The 18,818-nt window shown below is 38.9% G+C and overlaps 1 protein-coding gene across 1 annotated transcript in view; it reads left to right on the top strand.

Moving 5' to 3' along the window:
• Window positions 1-18,179, top strand: part of LOC120806402 (splicing factor SWAP) — a 48,085-nt gene extending 29,906 nt beyond the window's left edge. The window contains exons 15-20 of the mRNA XM_040157551.1: window positions 2,664-2,861; window positions 3,078-3,229; window positions 6,043-6,174; window positions 6,689-6,829; window positions 10,746-10,818; window positions 17,458-18,179. Of these exons, the coding sequence (XP_040013485.1) occupies window positions 2,664-2,861; window positions 3,078-3,229; window positions 6,043-6,174; window positions 6,689-6,829; window positions 10,746-10,818; window positions 17,458-17,523 (762 nt within the window). The 3' untranslated portion in view covers window positions 17,524-18,179. The remainder of the gene's footprint in view (window positions 1-2,663; window positions 2,862-3,077; window positions 3,230-6,042; window positions 6,175-6,688; window positions 6,830-10,745; window positions 10,819-17,457) is intronic.
• Window positions 18,180-18,818: the final 639 nt, after the last annotated feature.

Genomic DNA, 18,818 nt, shown 5'->3' with positions numbered 1-18,818 from the left:
GCCGTCTTATGTTTGCAACAGACCAACAGGTTGTCAGTTTTGGCACAACCTTTAACCTTTTCCGGCAAGGACTTGGCTGATTTTCTATCTGTTAAAGTGATTTTTTTCTTGTGAGACATTGGTGACTTTAACATAAATATTTCTTGTGGGTTCATTTATTTTCAGGACAGTTAGAGTAAGAGCCACAATGCTCGGGAGAGAAGCTCACCTGTTTTTCACAGTGATTCTCCTAATAAATTTACTCATCAATTTCCTCATTCATTAGAGATTTCTGCTGCCTAGTCTATTTTATAATGTCAGACAGCACACAAACAGACTGAAAATAAGTAAAGTAGAGTCACTTATTCCTTTCTGTTCGCATTCTGTAGGCAAAATAATTTCCTGATATATGTGGAGTACTAGAGAGTAAAATAGAGTACTGTACAAGTTGTTTTTGTTTGTTAGGCTTATCTGACATGAGAAATTGTTTAACAATGTAAATTTGGCTCATTCACAGTGTCTCATAGTTTATTAGTCTCATTTTATTTTCTGTGAGCATAGGAGACGGTAATTAAGTTATAGATCTATTTATTTATTTATCACTGTGTTTTAATGAGGCCAAAAGTATGTGTGATTAATCACCATTTAAACTATTTAACCTTGTGTTGTTGAGGCATTTATGTTAATCTGATGGCATTCACTTCAGTGCCATGGTGAAAGCGCACGGGAATGTTACTATTTTCAACCCGGTACGATTGCTGTTGTGACTCAGTTAAAAGTGACACAGGCGGATGAGACTGACCTGTAAAATCACATCACATATATATAATGAGATGTAGGTCTGAAAGGGACTTTAGGCTACCACCTCAACAATACACAAATGTCTGTATATTCAACTTTAAGATTGCCCTGGATTTTTCTGCCTCCTCTCCCCTCCTCCCCTCTCTATATCTTGCCAGAGCAGGTGTGTGTGTGGGGGGGGGGCACATATCTTCAGGGCTTGGTGTTGGGATAAGCTTCCCATATGTCAGTCCTAATTTTAAACCAAATCTTGCTTCCTATCATTTCATTATCTCCTCCTTCGCCCAGACACCAGATAGTGTGCAAACAGAAAGGTGTAATAAATATTCTTCTTTTCTCTACTTCCCTGCCCGTTTTTAGATACTTAGTGATTGTCTTCTGTCGTGTGCACTTGTTTCTTTCCTGCCTCTACTTCTTTACCTCATTTGCTTCCTGCTTTCATCTTCTTTCATCATCATCCTTTCCCTCTGTATTTTCCTCTTTCCCTCCCTCTCTCTCTTTCTGTGCTCCACCCATTTCGTACAAATTTTAGCAGACGGGAGAGAGTGGGAGTTTTTGAATTGCAGAGATTGAAATTAGGAAGAGAGAACAGTTCACTTGTTATTAAGTTGAACTGGGACAGCTCAGTTGTATTTGAGCTGAGATATGACACACACATAACCACACATTTCTTTCCATGGCCTCCATGTTCATTACTTATCACACTTATCGCATTCATGCCTTTATGTTAATGTTAGCATTTAAATTATGCAGTTTGATGTCTGTCTTTATCCAAACAACCTTATAGTACAATAAATGCATACATATGTAACATGGGTGGCCACAGGAGAATCTAAGGCCTAAACCTGGAAGATGAAGTCTGACCTTGGAAGATTTAGCATCATGTTCAATCCACTGATGGACTGGAGCCATCTTTTCAGTGCAAATCCAGCAGCAGACCAATCTAATATGAGCAGACAGAGCCACACTGGGGTAATTAGAGGCACTTTGCAGCTGACAGTTGTAACCCAGTGTGTAGCCAGGGGGCTGCACTGTGTTGTGTAACCCACACCATCTTTTAATCAGCTGAGTAAGGTAAGAATGTGAGTAATAATTTCCCAAGAGAGCAAGGGACTTTGACTTTGCCTGGGCCATCCACTTACGATTCCATGCCCCTTTTAGTGCATGCATGATTATTTATAATATCTTCTTTTAAAAAAAAAAATCTCCTAGTGTACATTTTTTCCACCAACTTCTGTTATACATATATACTCTATATTGAGAAGAAATCAAGAACAGATAATGGTTAATATTTATTTTTCTTTCTGTTAAATGTTCCTAACCAAAGTATGGAAATACATAACGATAAATATTTATATTTGGCAAATACAAGATTAGAAGAAGCATCTAAGTAAATGTATCATCAGTTACTCTCAGGCAAATAAAAGTCACAGGCTGGTTATCTTTTCAACCATATTGAGCAAGTGTTGTCAATTTTTTTTTCTTCCATTATAATGTGAGTTGTATTGTTCTGTAACATTGATAAGGATGGACACGGGGGGTTTGCATAAATAAATCTGTAATCTCTACGTACAGTCAACCTTCTGCATTACCTGCATCTCCTTCAGCGGACAGGCGCCCACATTGATTTTCCACAGGTGTACAGATATATTCAGCATGTTAGAATTCATGCTATGGCCCCTTGTCAAAGAGCGAGACTGACTGTTTAATTCAATCAATACATTATTTATTTTCTTTTTATCTTGAAACCAATTAATAGTTAGTAAAAAAAAAAAAACACAAAAAAGATGTCTGTAATGTGTCTGTATCTGTAAAAATGGCCGTCACTGATTTTTTTTTTTTTTTTTTTCTCCGTGTCCTCTTCAATCTACCATTTTCTCTAGATGCAAGAAGCCCTTTCCGTTCTGTCTGACCTTGCACCTTCCCAAGTCTCCTCTGCAACAGCTGCGTATCCTCAGGATCAGAGGACCCCTGTAGAGAGCCAAGGAGCCTATCGCAGCAGGGAGGCCCCATCCTGCTCGTCCTCAACCTCCCACATTACCTCCAGAGGAGCAGACCGAGACCGAAACAGAGACCGAGACCGAGACAAAGACCGAGACAAAGACCGAGACAAAGACCGAGACAAAGACCGAGACAAAGACCGAGATCGAAACAGAGATCGAGACAGAGATCGAGACAGAGATCGAGACAGAGACAGAGACAGAGAAAGAGACAGAGATCGAGAGAGAGACAGAGACAGAGACAGAGATCGAGACAGAGACAGAAACCGAGACAGAGATAGAGATAGAGAAAGACAAAGAGACAGAGACAGAGATCGAGATCGAGATAGAGAAAGGAACAAAGGGAGGGACAAAGAGAAAAAGAAGAAGAAACACAAGAGGAGGTCAAGGTCAAAGTCGAAGAGCAGACACTCCCTTCCCAGTGCCTACAGGAGAGCCCGCAGGTCCCGGTAAGACATTGTGGACACATCCTTGTACTTGATCACAACTGTAAGTGGAAGGGCTGAGAATCTCTCTCCCACATTTTTGATTGGCATATTTTCTTGTCCTGTATGACTACATTCACAATAGCATAAGTATCCATCATGAAAAAGTGTTGGATATTAATGGGATGTTAACTTTTCTGATTTGGTGGAAAAAAATGAGCCGCAGCTGTCTAGTTCAGATCAGTAGTGGCCTCTACTGCTGGTCGCTACAGACACATTACCCTGGAAGGACTACTTGGAATTTCCTCTACAGTTTTATTGTGCTGTTGTTTTCTTTTGACTGTTTGTTCTCTTATATTGCCTTGCTGCAGAAAGAATCTCCCTTTGTGGGAAAGTAAAGATATGAACTGAAGAGGAGGATGTTACAGTATTGTACAACGGGGAAAACACTTAAACAAGCAGTGCCTATTCTTAGTGTTCTCCTGTTTTGCTTAAAGGGACAATATGTAAGTTTTTGCATAGCCAACAGTAGCATTAACAGCTGTTTACTTACCGTTATAGGAGAAACAGGGTGAGTTCAGCATCAAACTTCATTGCTTTACTTGCCAAGAGCTGTCTCCAGTGGTGGAAAGCAATGCCAAGGTTAACTCTTGTTTTGCATCTATTTCTATCACTTCTTTTCTTCTATTGAAGTTAGCATGCTAACCAGCTAGCTCCGGCCCATCCCGTCTCATAATACCGCTTTGCCATAGTGAGCCACTGTTGCGTCCAGTATGCCCACAGTCCAACATGGATGAAGAAGTAGCGCTGCCTGGAGGGCGCATTCTAACCTCTTGTCTTACAAACGTAATGATGGCTGAAGCGCTTGTTTAAGTAAACAGCTGTTAATGTTAACATTGGCTATTAAATGTTAGCAAAAACTTATATATAACACCCTTAAGTTTGGCAGGTGTGCATCAAAAAACCAAAGGCAGATGCTATGTACTGTTTTTGTGTTTAATGTACCCTACCTTTTATATTTGTACCCCACTTTAGCGCCTTCAGCTGCTGAGGCACGTAGCAATTTACTTATGTCATGAAGTGACGTGCAACTATGCATGCAATACAGTGTTAAATTTTTTTGTGGAGCATGAGGGGCGGGAGGGTGATAACTCTCACCCGGGTGCAAATAGACACTCAGAGAACAAAAATATCTTTTCAGAAAAAATAATCTCAACTTTCCCTTTATAGGTGTGGATTTTTATGGGGAATCATCAGTCAACGTAACCATATAAAAGTCTTATTAAAATATTGCTTTACTCACAGACTCACAATGTCATAAACCTAACTGAATGTAATTTTGTTTAAGATCACTACAGACTAACTAACTTGATATAGTAGTTGTTGTGTTCCAAAATCAAATTCCATTACTTATAGAAATCAGGACCAGGCTTTCGATGTCTCTACAAACAATATAAACATTATTAATTTCCTACTTGAAGAAGCCTGTCTGTGATTGGTATAGCTGCTGTTAAAGTCATGAGACATATAATATGTTAGGCTGAGAACATAATGATTAATCACCCTCTGTTTTATATTCCACTTCATCTGAACCTTTAGTGCATAGCACACTGCCCCCATATGAACAAAAAATATTAATAGAAAAAAAATATATCATTCCGTCCCTTCACTTGTTTCTCTATTTGCAGTTTGCTTGCATGCTTTGTTTCACTCTTCCTGACTCTCTTGAAATAGGAAGAAAAAAAGGATAAAAGTGAGAGGAATGAATGCAAGAAATGTGGGGGCTAAAGAGGAAGAAAATGGAAAAAGGGATGAATAAAAGATGTGTGAGAAATAACATTTGAAGAAAGAAGTAAAACAAAGGTGACGGGTTGAGAGTAAGTAATCAAAGGTAGAAAGCTTTGTTTTGCCACCCCAACACAGGCTGGCATTACCTTGGCTTGCCTTTCTGGGTTTGCTTTCAGAAAAGGGGTATAATTTTATTTTTTAAGTCAGGCTATTTCATTTCTGTAAATGACTTGCATGCTCTGCATATGAGCCAGTGGGAGAAAATAAATTTAATTGCACCCTTTATGGAAAGAAATCTGAGAAGTGCATTGATCTCTTACTGTATATTATCCTTTAATATTTAATACTGTTTTCTTTTCAGGCTTGTTTAGAAAAACATTATTTACATATTGAAAGTAAATGGGATATAATTTTTTACCAGCCAGCATGGCTGGTATCATTTTCACCTCGTCTGTGTGTGTGTGTGTTTGTGTGTGTCTGTGTGTGTGTCATTATGGCAAAATGTGGTCCTAGAGACATCTACTGTAGCAGGAACCACCACAGAGGCGGTTTATACTGTATGACTGTCACCACAATAGTGTCACAAAAGTTAACAGGGGTATAGTTGAGATCAAAATGAAGCTTGAGTTCAAAGATGGTTGTGGACCAAGCAAGGGCTTTGAAAGTAGGGAAGGGGCCATTGCCCCCCTCTTTCGCTCCCACATTCGCTTTAAGTTGCGGATCACTGTATCCAATCCGAGCAATCTAAGACATTAGGTAAAACCAAAGACCACCTGGGATGGGATCACAGATAATCACAGTCTAATGGAACCTTATCCAAACATTGTTCAAGTCCTCATTGGCTCTTCCTGGTTTTAAGGTATTTCAAAGTACTCTTAGTCACTCTTTCTATGGCACATTACCTCTGTCATTGTCTTATCACTCTCTTTTCATCCTCTTCTGTTCTCGTTCTTCATTTAAATGTATAAGCTCATCTTCCAAGCTCTGTCTTCTGTAACTTAATGGCCTCATCCCGTCTCACACTTTCTTTATCCTCCTTCTCTGGCCAGATCCCGTTCACACTCCCCGGGAAGAAGGGACAGGAGGGGCAACTCATCAGAGAGGAGACGTGAAGAGAGAGACCGGGAGCGCTATCATCCCAGCACCAGCTCCAGCCTGCCCAGGGGGCATTCGAGATCCAGGTAAACCTAACAGTGGTCTTCATCAGTCTGTGGTGAGAGGAAGCATCGTCGGTCTTCCCATACTAGTGTTTATTTTAACACTGAAAATATTGATTGTTAAACATGTCGAAGCTGAGAGGGGCAATAATACTGCCACGGTTGGGTGATGAGTCTTAAATGTTTGATATTTTAATTAGTTTAATGCTAAAATAATTTGAAATCTTAAAATTTTTTAAATTTATAATACTGTGTGTGTATCTACTATACATTGAGCAATGTTTTATACTGTGAGATTAATGCTGGCGTTGACCAACATACCTATAAGAAAGACACTTGATCCCCAAATGACCACTGAAGGACGCTGCAATGGACAGCTTCCACTTGTATGAATTTAAATGAAGGCTTTGCTGAATACACAAGCCCTACCTTCAGAAAAAAATTCCACCCCCTTGATATATTATGTATTGTGTGGTGTTACTGTCTGAATCTGAAACGTCTGAATTCCTGCTATTCCCTTCTCATTTTTGTCTCCCAGGTCCCCTCCTGAAAAAAGGAGGAGCTCCTTGTCATCCTCCGGACAGATGCAAACTGTGGGTTCCTCTCTCTCCCCATATTCCTCACCCGGCAGAGTTTTGTCCCCGTCAGCTAGCCCTGCCTCCAGCCTGGCCCACTCCAGGTAACCCTATACAAGCCTGTCAATCAACGAGCTAAGCATTTAGATTGCTTTCCCCGGTGTAACTGAAAGTCTCTTCATTTAAGAAACAAAAGGTCGTTGGGAGAGCTTGGGTGTGAAGCTGTCAAATGAGAAGATCTATATAATTTACAATTCTTGCTTTTTAAAACTGTCTTATTTAGACCAATAGATTGCTGCCTCCAGGACTGCCAAGCTTCTGTCTCTCACAAACCAAAAAGAATCCCTAATATACAGCCGGATCTAACAGTTCAGCAGCTGGCTGTTATCGCAACCTGTCAAAACTATGCTGTCAAAACTATGCCAAATTAAAGATGATTTCCAATATATCTCTTGTCTTTGAAGGCTTTTGACAAACACTAACTCTTGCTCAAAACACGTTTCTGCAATTATTTTTGTCATCTAGTGGAAAGAACTGACCATTCGCTAAACCCCTCCCCCAAACGGCAATTGGTGCACATTCAAATTCATTAAAATGAATGAAATGTCATTCGAATTCGTTCGAACTGGATTTTTGGAAAAAGTGACAGCCCCCTAGTCAAGCTTTGTGTTGCTATAGATGTTCTCCACGTGTTCATGAGGCTGTAGTAACAGTGATACCAGAGCAGGGTTTTAAGGGGGTTTCTTTTTATGTAGCCTTTTCAAACTTGAGAGTAAAAGTTTAAAGAATGGTTTAAACTGTGTTTACAGTATCTGCGTTTACATAAGCTGTAAACATTAACATTGCAGCTACCAAGCTTACTACTTACCTGGTATTAACCTAACCTAGCGTTACTTCAAAGGCCAAGAAGCATGTCACTAGCTAACTGCATTTTGTGAGGTTAGAGTTTTTGTTAGAATAAAAAAGTCCCATTCATAATACCACATTCACCGTGTAGTATTTCCCTACTGCGTTTAAGCCTGTCCTTGGTGCTACTATATCAGAGTTTATGGTAAAAAAATCAGCTCTGTTCTGCTCTTAATTGGATTCAGGGAAGTTTACACTCCAGTAACCCCAGCCAAACTAGTTAGCTGAGGTAAGATTCCCCAAATACATTAAGCCTTTAAGTGAAATGCAATGTTTGAAAATATTAACAATAAGGTGTAAAAATCTAACCTCAGTCTAACCTTGCCCAAGAACAAGCTAAGCAGCCACACAGTCTTCGCTTCAGTCTTTTCACATGATATTTAGTATATAGCCATTATATTTAAGAGCCTTTTAAAGGATTCTCCTTTTTAAAATTAGTTAGCTTGAAAAATTAAATCAGCAAGAGAGGCAATAGTCTTGTCATTTTTATCTATATGTAATGTGTCATTATTATAAATCGCAGTATCATCCAAAAGATGTGTAGAAAACAATTGTAATACCAGCATTGTGAATATGAAAGTGAGTAAAAAAAAGCTTGGGTCTTGGTGGTGTCGTGGTGTCTGAGGAAAAGATACTTGAAGCATTAAATCTAAAGAGCTAGTGATATGATGGCTTAGAGCCAACATCTCTCAGCTTCAAGGTCTTAAGGCACAAAGGCATTCCTGGCAATATATATAATCTCCTCTGATGTCTGTGGGTTGCTGGTTTGCTGTTTAAAATAAATCCAACAAAGAAACAATTAAAGCTGCATACATTGACTTTTGAATGCTAGAGGGCAAAATGTAGAGCCACATGGACAACAAAATGAACTCACAGCTAAACCATTCCCTACCCTCCCCTCCCTCTCTGTCCCCAAACAAAATGTATATCAATTTTACTACAGTGCCTTAAGTAGAGGAAGCCATTTGCAGGACTAGACCATTATGAATAAAAACAGAACATTACCTCTGTATGTAGCAACAAAGAAATCACTGATATGTGTGCAAACATGACAAGCACAATGGCACCTAGTTTACTGAAGTAGATGAGTAATTAATTATTTTTGAGTCAAATTCATTTTTACTTGAGCTCAGTTTTTTTTCCTAATCTAATGGTTTCAAGAAAAGAGCTGTGTGTTGAGAGTTTTTGTAGAATATGGGATGGTCAGTGGACAAACGAGGTGAGGAATAGGGAGCTGAAAGTAGAGCTTGCCATCAGTCCAGCAAAGAGCACAAGAAAGCTGGAAAGCGACAGTTTACAGACCAGCTTTCAGGTCAGTGACGGGAGGGAACATAGAAATGCTTTCCTTGGCGTTGCATGGGGTCGTATTACTGCAAGCAAATGTCAGTGTTAATTTATTCAGCTCTCAAATATTTATACATATTGAAGCAATTAACTTCCACTGAGCAGCAGTGTCAGATGTAAGATTTGAAATGCATATCAGTAAAATGAGTTGTGGAAGCCTGAATATCACTAATGTGTCATGCATTATCACTATACAGTATTGATTGACCACAGAAACCATAGAAACACACCGGGCTGGGTACAACGCAATACATTAACTCTGCCATTTCTTATATAAGGAAAATCCCATTCTTTTTCAACCTGGGATTTATTTTCATAGTTTTTTTTCCATCATTCCCATCAGTTGTAACATTTTAAAGTGCTGAGGTCATGTATATGACATGTATATGACCTCACTCACTGTAGGAGGTAAATAACAAGGGCCATGAATAGAAGCACACAAGGTGAATGGAGCTACAATATGAGTTTTTAGATGTTAAAAAATGAAAGGTGCATATCATTAATTATATGCTGGAGCCTTCCTCTATTGATCCCTAATTCTCTGTAAAAGTTTCCAAACACCAGCTGTTGAATTTGGAAACCATTTCATCTAGTTTGTAAATCAATATCAATACATTTTAAATGTTCGTTTGTGTAACTGATTCGTGTTGTGTTGGTGAATCTTCAATTTTTGGAACCCAGTGCAACCTTCAAATAACTTTAATGTTTTCCTTAAAAACTTTTTGAATGATGACATATCATGTAAATATTTTTTGCTTTTACAGGAGGCTTTTTGTTCAGGGACAGACTGGTTGCTTGTAACTAATGTATTTCACAACACAATTTCATTCATTTAAAAGCATTGTTTTTGACCAAAAACATCCAACCTCACCTGTAAAACAGCATGCTGATGCCTCCTATTATACGTGAGAAAGCTTTTGTTCTTAACAAAGAATGGTTTCTTATGCTTTCCGTTGCTTGTATGACGTAATTGATCTGTCTTTTTATAGAGGTGCAATTATTAGAGCAGCCACATAAGCAGAAACATTCCTGGAGGAGATTGGCTTGTTTGTCAGTTAATTTTGTCATAAAAAGTTCTGCTTTGCCTGTGTAGGCGGCTCACCAATAAACTGTGTGAATGGATGGAGCTGGTTTGCGTCAGTTAGAGTTTTGCCGTTTACTTTCTACAAGGGATGGAGCTACAGCATCATACCATAATAATTACAAGTTATATATGTACAGAGGTGTTGTACTCAAGATTGACTGACATACATAGACCTGCACATTTCCCCTGTGGACTGAATCCCTAAAACTGTAACATCAGCATCAGTCAGTTCTGCAGTTTCTTGTCATCTGTTGTGTTCAATCAACTTGATGCACATGACTTTTTCTATTTTAAAAATCCCTTGATAAATTATGAAATGTTAGACAGTAGAGAGATCAAAAGCTTTGGACGGATTCATGAAGTTAAATTTGAGTCCTGCGATTTTGGCAGTTCAGCTGTTTGTCTTCATGACTACACATTTTGTTAGAATTGGACAGTATTGACGTGGTAGTTTTGGTTTGGTTTGGATAGTTTCGTTTTTACAGGTCACATTTCTCTCTTACCTATCTGTCTTTTCCCTCTCCTCTCCTCCGCCTTCTACTTCTCTCAATGCCTGTCCAACTTTGAACATTTCAGAAGATATCATGAATATTGTATATATTCTCCTGTTAACATGATTGGTTTTCTTCCTCTCTCTCCCTGTCCTCCTTTGTTGCCCCCTCTCTCCTCCTTTCTTCTCTCCACAGGGCTGGTTCTCAGGAGAAAGACAAGGCAGTGTCCTCATCCATAGTATCCTCTGTTCAGTCCAAAATAACTCAGGTATTGTTCCCTGCTTTTATGCCAGATATGTCCTCTGCTGAACTTTACAGCTTACCCAGTACAAGCACTGAGTGGTGTTCTGTTTCCACCATACAAATGGGAAAGACAGAAAGCGCTGTTCATTTTCACACGCAATGTATAATTTATTTGAATATAGCCTGCTTAAAGGATAAATTCTGGTATTTTTAAACCTGGGCAATATTTTCCCTTCAATTTTGGTCCAAATGATTAACAGGGACAAAAAAGTTTGGAATTGGTCCAATATTGAGCGAGAACGCTATAACTGGCAACCGTGAAATGGCTGCAATGTAATCCAAAGGGACATTTGTCCGTGTCAAAGCATGTCCACTAAAAGAACTCGTTTTTGCCACTGACAGGCTCAGATTGTTTTTATAAGTGCCTGACAACAGTATGGCAAGGATCCCTACAGAGATGGACCTTTTTGTTTACGTTTCACTTCTTCCAGTCTCAGTTGTAACATCCTTGTGTTCTTTGCAAAAGGAGCCATTTTTTCTGATGTTTGCAAAAGGAGAAGTCACCCTCAATCTTATCAGTAATAATAATAATAATCATCACTAATAACTACCATCATCATTCATTGCCAGCAAGTATCTCTCTGATATCTCCTAATGTATAGGATGTGCAAATGTTTGCATAAAAACGGTCTTACAACGCTAGGTCATATAATAGGTGAGCATAAATATGACTTTTTACACCACACACACAAATTGGCAACAGTAATACCCAGAAAATGTAAGCTTGTTAATATCACTTATTCCATAAATATAAATGTCAATTGCTGAAAAGGGGACTTGGATCTATATAATTACTTCATCAGTCATGACTCAATTGATACTTTGTACACAATACTGGCTTATTGATTGTTTGTTTTGCCATTAACCTGCCATTGCTCTTGCAACAGCATTTTTTCTTCAGAAAAAATTGCTCTGGTGTAAGGTTTCTTCTCCAATTTGACGGGCAGTAGTCATCCTGGTCAAAATGGTCACTGCAAACGCGATAATCTGCGAGGCGCAGTGTACTGACAGGAATGTTTTCATCCATTTGTAGCACAAATAGCCACAACTTCAGCATTTCTCTGTCCCCCAAAGGTAATTTGTGATAGCTTCGCAAAGTGCGGCGCATCATTTTGTTGCCACAATTCGGAAAAGGGCAAACACAAACTATTGTTTGTTTTTTTAATCTTCTAGATAACAGTAAGATATGCTTTCTGTAACCCAGCTTTGTAATGTTACTCCACTCTTCCCCAAAAAGCCCTCTCTAACTCTCACTCATGTTTACACTGTTGCCTTCCTGCAACAACTCACCTCCCACAAGATTTCAGAGCGAGACTTCACCTTGAACAAGACTTCTGTTAGATGTTAGACACACATCTATCTTTGCAGGAATCCTATCCATAATGTCGTCAGACACTGGGGATAATAGTACCCAGGTTCAAAAATACCGGAATTATTAAACTTAAAAGGTGACAATGTCAACGTTGTGTTCACTGCTTGATTTTGCTGTCCCTAAAGTGGCCAAAAAGGAGTAACTGCAGGTTTTGCAAAAGCATGTGGTGATATGTTTTTGACTCGATGCCTGCCACTGTCACCAAGGGCTCAAAAAAGCCACTGTGTCCTATTGAGAGTTAGAGGTTAACATAGACATTTTCTTTCATAAAATGATAAAATCAGTCATACACTAGTCTCTGTATGCATCCAACCTCTGACAATTGTCTATACCAACTGTCAGAATGACAATGCTCTATGCATTGTACTTGTCACATCAGTGTCCTGCTGAAGTCATGTCACCATTGCACTTTCATTTCACAGTAATTTGATCTAAGACTTGCATAAAAAGTTTTTATGCCTCCGCACAGGCCATTACCGTGGCCAGAGGCACTATTTTTTCGGGTTGTCTGCACATCTGTACGTCCGTACATCCGTAAATCCATTCCATTCTCGTGAACGCAGTATCTCAGGGAACGTCTGGAGGGGGTTTCATCATATTTGGCTCAAACCTCTACTTGGACTCAAGGATGAACTGATTGGATTTTGGTGGTCAAAGGTCAAAGGTCGAGGGCACTGTGACCTCACAAAATATTTGGCCATAGATCAAGAATTCATGCACAAATTATGATAAAATACACTTAATATTTTTTATTAAATTCCTTCAAAGTCTTCACTACATATATTATATGAGTCTGGACAGACATGGATGTAAATTGCAATTTTACACGTCGGCGTAGCCATGCAACAACGAGGTGGTGTTTCTAGATCAAATTATTTCTGATACAGACTTATTGAGGTGGCACACAGACTTGGAAAAAGGCATCCGTCATGTACTTTTCTACACAAGACAGCAGCAGCTAGAATCTTTCCCCAAAATTGTTGCCATAAAGTTTCAATCACACTATCATCTGAAGTATCACTGTATGTTGTAGCATTAGGATATCCCCTAATTGGAACTGCAGGGCTGGGCCCAAACCATGAGAAAATAGCCTCAGAAGAAAAGAACACAAAAGTATATATGTCCACATACTTTTGACCACATAGAGCATTGTAATAGACTGAATGGGTTGTATGTGTCAATTTAAATGTAGCTAAGTGGTGGGCTGTGTCTGTGTTTTGTTTAGCTATGGAACACTATGTTCCCCATTTGGGTGCTAAGAGCTCACAATAAAAAGATGACTGTGTCTGAATAAGTGGTACATACTCACCAGTCTCAATGTAACCTCACACACACCTCGCCAATAAATTCTGACCCCAGTACACTTTCTCCCTGCTCCACCCTGGTCATAATCACAATGTCCCATTTATCCCTGCTTTCAGAAATGCATAACAATCGATGCATGGACACGTACCAGTTCTGGAAGAAAAATATGTGGTGTGATGGGCAAACAGCTATAAATTAAATGGATTGAAGGAAGAAAAAAACTGTACTCACTAGATCTCTAGATTCTTAAACACTGCTTGTCTTTGTTTTTCTTCTTCCTATAGAAGTTTTATATCAATATTAATGTGAGCTGCAAGCCACTGTCCGGTTCAATCAGTCATTGTCAAGGCAAAAGAAAATCACACACTGTTCAATTTAGGGTTTTTATTTCTTTTTGTCTAGCTTGCCTCGCTCCTCCAGCAGTATTGTGATATACTGTTCATTTACGTAATTTTGACTGCTCAATTCTCATCAATTCTTAGATGAAAGACATTTTAGCAACTCTCTTGTGTCTTAAATTGTATGTGCTTCTTTGCATTTTCAGTCTTGATCAACATTAATTTCTTTGATTAGTAGTTCTGAAATATCAGTAATTTCATTTCTACTTGTCACTGCATTGCGTGAAGTGATGCAGTGTTTTGTTTTATTGATTTTCACTCAACCAGTATTAAACCAGGAGTGCCGGGCCTAGTATGTAGGCATACACAGTCAATGTGAACTGTAACCTTAGTAATAACTAGTAATTAAATGATTTATAAAACGTGTTGTATATTAACAGTTATACCTACAAGAAAACAAGTGTTAAACTTAATGTAGGAGAGACTGCAGTGTAAGCCAGAATCCACGAAGCATCAGGACTCGAGATAATGGAGGTCAATAGAGTATGAATGGAGAGGCAACACTAGCTGTTCTGCGAACAGTGGTACAAAACAGAATTTGCTTGGTATTCTCTCTTCAAGCCATGGGCCCCTTTGTGATTTTTTTTTTTTTAATTTATTTTTTTTCTTGTTTGTGTGTGTGTGTGTGTGTGGGGGGGGGCATTGTTTACTGACTAGATGCACCACAGATACAAAGCCACACCTTTTGATGCATCTCTTTCATCAACAAAAAACATCTTATTTTGCTCTTTCTCATTATCTCACACAAACAAACGCAAGCTCTTCTGCTGCCTTCATCTCAACATACCAACATGAGCTGGCTCATGAAAAAATGCTGTTTGCTGCTGTTGCAACATGCACAGATTCACAACCACTAACTACTTATACCCCATCTGTGATGTTTTACAAACACATCTTGAATAATTCAGCACATCCTCATCTGCCTAATGGTCTCTTCTTTCCTGAGGGTGCCTGGTTGCTATTTGCCTCATCCCATCTCTCATTTTCCTAATGTTTGTCTTTGTTTCTCTGTCTTCTGTCCCCTCACCTTCTCTGTTATATGTTTGATGTGGTTTATTCTGTTTGATACACACAGTACATTGTGCACTTTGAGAGTATATTTTGTTTACCTGCAAATGGTCTAATAAGAAAACGGTTGAGGAGAACTTATCCCAGGCAAGTGTTGGAATATGTGTGTGTTAGACAGACAGAAAGCTCGAGGAGGGGAGATAAGTCTCTCCCACACAGAATAGCCTTATTTGACCATGTAACTAACCCACATGTTTGGGAGTGAGAAGAGCAACTCAAGACAGAGGGAGAATAGATAGGAACAGTTTATAAGACAAATAACACCCAAATAAGGTCTGTTTGAAAAATAAAAGGGCAACTGGAAAGTATTATGTCCTCACAATATTATTGCATCTTTAAAGTCATAATGCTTAAGGTTTCAGTTCAGGTTGATTTAGCAACAACTGTGATAGGTGTCAGTAACAGCAAGTGTGGTTTAATACCGGTCACAGCAAACACTCTTTGAGCAGCTAAAAATGGAAATACAACAGAGTAGCAACTAGTGTGTCTGTTTACAGTGCAGCCAGACAAATTCCATTGTTTTATTGCAGAAGTCAGTCAATAATTTGACTTTTTCCACCACACTGTAAGCAATCACGATCTGATTTCATGCTGCAGCATTTCAACAGCTCACTGTTGCTGCTCCTTCTTGTTCCATTACGCCCTGAATTAATTAAAACTGATGCGCTGTAAAAAAAAAAAAAAAAATTCCCATAATGACCATTGTTTTGTGTTGTAGATGCATCTTTTGATGAACGACTACTGTCAGCGCTAAACTCAGTGACAGTAACCTAGGTGACAGTTACACTGCGTTTCCTGTGACTGCTTCACAATAAAAGCCACCCTGTGTGTTTTTCAGTTGAATGCTATTAATGTGAACTAGGAGCAGTAGGAAATGTTGCAGTAATTTAATACAGCTCTGACACATCTTTAGGAGAGTAAACAGTAAAGCTGATATCAGTGAGACAGTAATGCTGGATTAAATATATGAATTGTTTCCAGTGAATACCTCATCGGTAGGTGGATAATTAGAATTCGGGAATGGCGGACTCCGTCACTAACAATAAAAACTATTATACAGAAAGATTTTACATACATGTTCACCATAAATAGTATAAAAAACAGGATCTGATTTAATTAAAATCTTAAGGATTCTACCTTGTAAAGAATGGCTTGCAATATGTAAGTCACCACATCAGATTTAAATATGTCACTGCTGACTTAAGGTGTAACAGATCTATGAGGAGTATGTTGTTTCTCAGTCAGGCTGAGCAGTCAGCAGTGGGTTTGGAATATTAAATCTTTTATTTATGTTTTATAGAATATTGAATGACATAAAGATGTCATATATTAAGGTTAACATCCTATGTATTTTTTATTGGAATTCTTTATTGTAAATGGGCTTCATCCTCTTCCAGTATTATCATGTAACCATAGTTGTCTACCCTGTGTGTGACAGCTGTAATGTAACTTGCGATAATCTATTTTTGTTGTAGTTAATTTGCCAAGACACTTGCAGCCGACAAGAATTCAGTTGTATGTGAGCTACTTTCCACTCAGTTGATAATAATTTGGAGCATTGTTTGTCACATTTTGTGAACACTTATTTTTGTGTTTGTGTATGTCTCTATTCAGATACACCAGGGTTTAGAGAGAAAAAGCCTTTTGAGTGATTTGATATGACAGCTCCTTCCCTCTGTGATTACAGCTATTAATTTGTCTCATCTGTCAGGAGAGCTCAAGGGTGGATATTTGTCCATGCGTGTTTGAATCACTCTTGCGATGCAAATGAACACTTCCTATTCTGCAATGGAAGAATTTGCCCCCTGGTCAGCAAAATTTACATTTCTACCTGAAGAAAGAGGGAAAGGAAAGTGAAAACTAAAAACTGCATTTTGGAAGTTCCTTGCTCCACACTCTACTGTTTCCCTGTTCAGCTCTACTCATTTTCGTAAATGCAGCTTTCTACAAATTACAGTTTTTCCTATCATTGACTTATTCACATAATACATTTTCTGTATGCCACTGAGCCTCAATAGTTTCTATGCACTGTGTTGGTCCCCAGCGCATTTGTTGATTCTAGATCAACTGGACTTTTTCATAGCAGTTCTTTGTTGGTGTTGGAAAGGAATGAATAGATGGATTTAAGTTAAACCAAAACATAGAGAACCATCTTCAGTTTGTGCAGGAATTCGAGCCATTGCTGGCTTCAACAACACATACAATCTGATGTAAATATCCCTCAGGCCTTCATCACATTGGCAGCCGCTGTTATACCCCAGTCAGTGGTATTGTTTCACCCTCAAACATATAACAACGTGTCAGCCTTGTCACTTCTTACACCCAAGTTCCTCACACTTATGATGCATGCATCCAAGTGTGCTACATTACGCTTTAACTTCATTCTCAGTTATTCATTGACAGCCAGAATGTGTGGAGTTGTGTCGTACACTAAGCTCATCTGTCTCTCCTCTGTTTTCAGGATCTGATGGCCAAAGTACGAGCCATGCTTGCCACCTCCAAGACCTTCCAACCTCCCAATTCCTAAAGAGGGCATGGTTTTCTATTAGTCATGTCAATCTTGGCCAATTAGCGAGCAGCATTCTCCAATTTCATGGAGATTTATCTGATCTGATCTGTTTCCCTGTGTTTTCCTTGATTAATTATTTCATTGTGATATGAGCATCAACAGATTCAGTTTGGCTGCATTATGTCTTCTGCGGCATCATAAGAGTGAAGTAAAGGCGCTCATTAAGCTGAAGTATCTGGTTTCGCACCTGACCTGAGAAAACAGTTCATCAGCTTGGATGACGGCAGTTGACATATTTTGGTGCAGAGAGACTTAAATGAGGAATTAATTCATGTTATTTTGCATCCTGTTTTAAGACACACTCCTTTTCTCCCACCTGTTGAAAGTCATTCTTTGCAGTATTACCTTAAGCTGCTGGGGGTCTGTATTCTCTCCTTCTATGAAGGGTTGTGTTGTTTTCATAATTTCATTTCTCTCTGCCCTCATCTGCTATCTCCACTGTTGTTTTCCCTCTTTATTTCCTTCCCAAGCTGTCTGTTCTCTCCAGCACCTCAACCCATCTACTTAAGAAGCTGTTTTAATTTTTTACTCTGTCCCTCAGCTCTAGTGCGTGGCCTTCTATTTCTGTTCCTGGTTTGTACTGTAATGAATTTAATGCAGAACTACTTTCTAATCCAAACTGTCAATAAAGTTTCAGTTATGATTTACTTGTGGATTTTACCTCTTTTCTCTTTTTTAGAGACAGTTTTCTTCATCATCTTCTTCACCTTGATGTACTGCTGTTTGTCATAATGCAGTTCAAATATCAGCAACAGACTCAACCCCCCACCCCCTAGTCCTTCTCTTCACCCTTTTCAATTTCGGCTACACTGATAAAATGGAAGAAATTATGTTTACTGCCCTCAAACCTTCACTTCATTTACTGTACGAACTTTAGTGTCACAGCAGCATTGCTGATATACCCAACAAACATAACAGTTGGTCAGCAAATATTCTCCAGGTGTCCGCTACTGCTGCCACTGCTGCTTAAATGGCACTTGTGACCTGGTGGACAGTTACACCAAGGTACAGAAATTGTTTGTAGATTCCTGCTTGATGAGCTCAGGCAGAGTACATGCTCATGGGATTAAATGTTCAGAAATATAACCCTTTTAAGGCCATTTGGAGCCTTAAAGTAATCAATAAAATGACAGAATCAATTGTGAAATAAACAGACAACCGATGAAAACACACTAAAAAGGGCAACATGGTCCTTTCTCTTCACTCTCATTTTAAATTTTGCCACAGCGTTCTGAACATACTGACGTCCTGAT

This window comes from Xiphias gladius, chromosome 20 (assembly GCF_016859285.1).
Source record: "Xiphias gladius isolate SHS-SW01 ecotype Sanya breed wild chromosome 20, ASM1685928v1, whole genome shotgun sequence".
Classification (NCBI taxonomy): domain Eukaryota; kingdom Metazoa; phylum Chordata; class Actinopteri; order Istiophoriformes; family Xiphiidae; genus Xiphias; species Xiphias gladius.
Note: the sequence above shows the minus strand (reverse complement) of the source record. Positions and strands in the feature narration are given on the sequence as shown.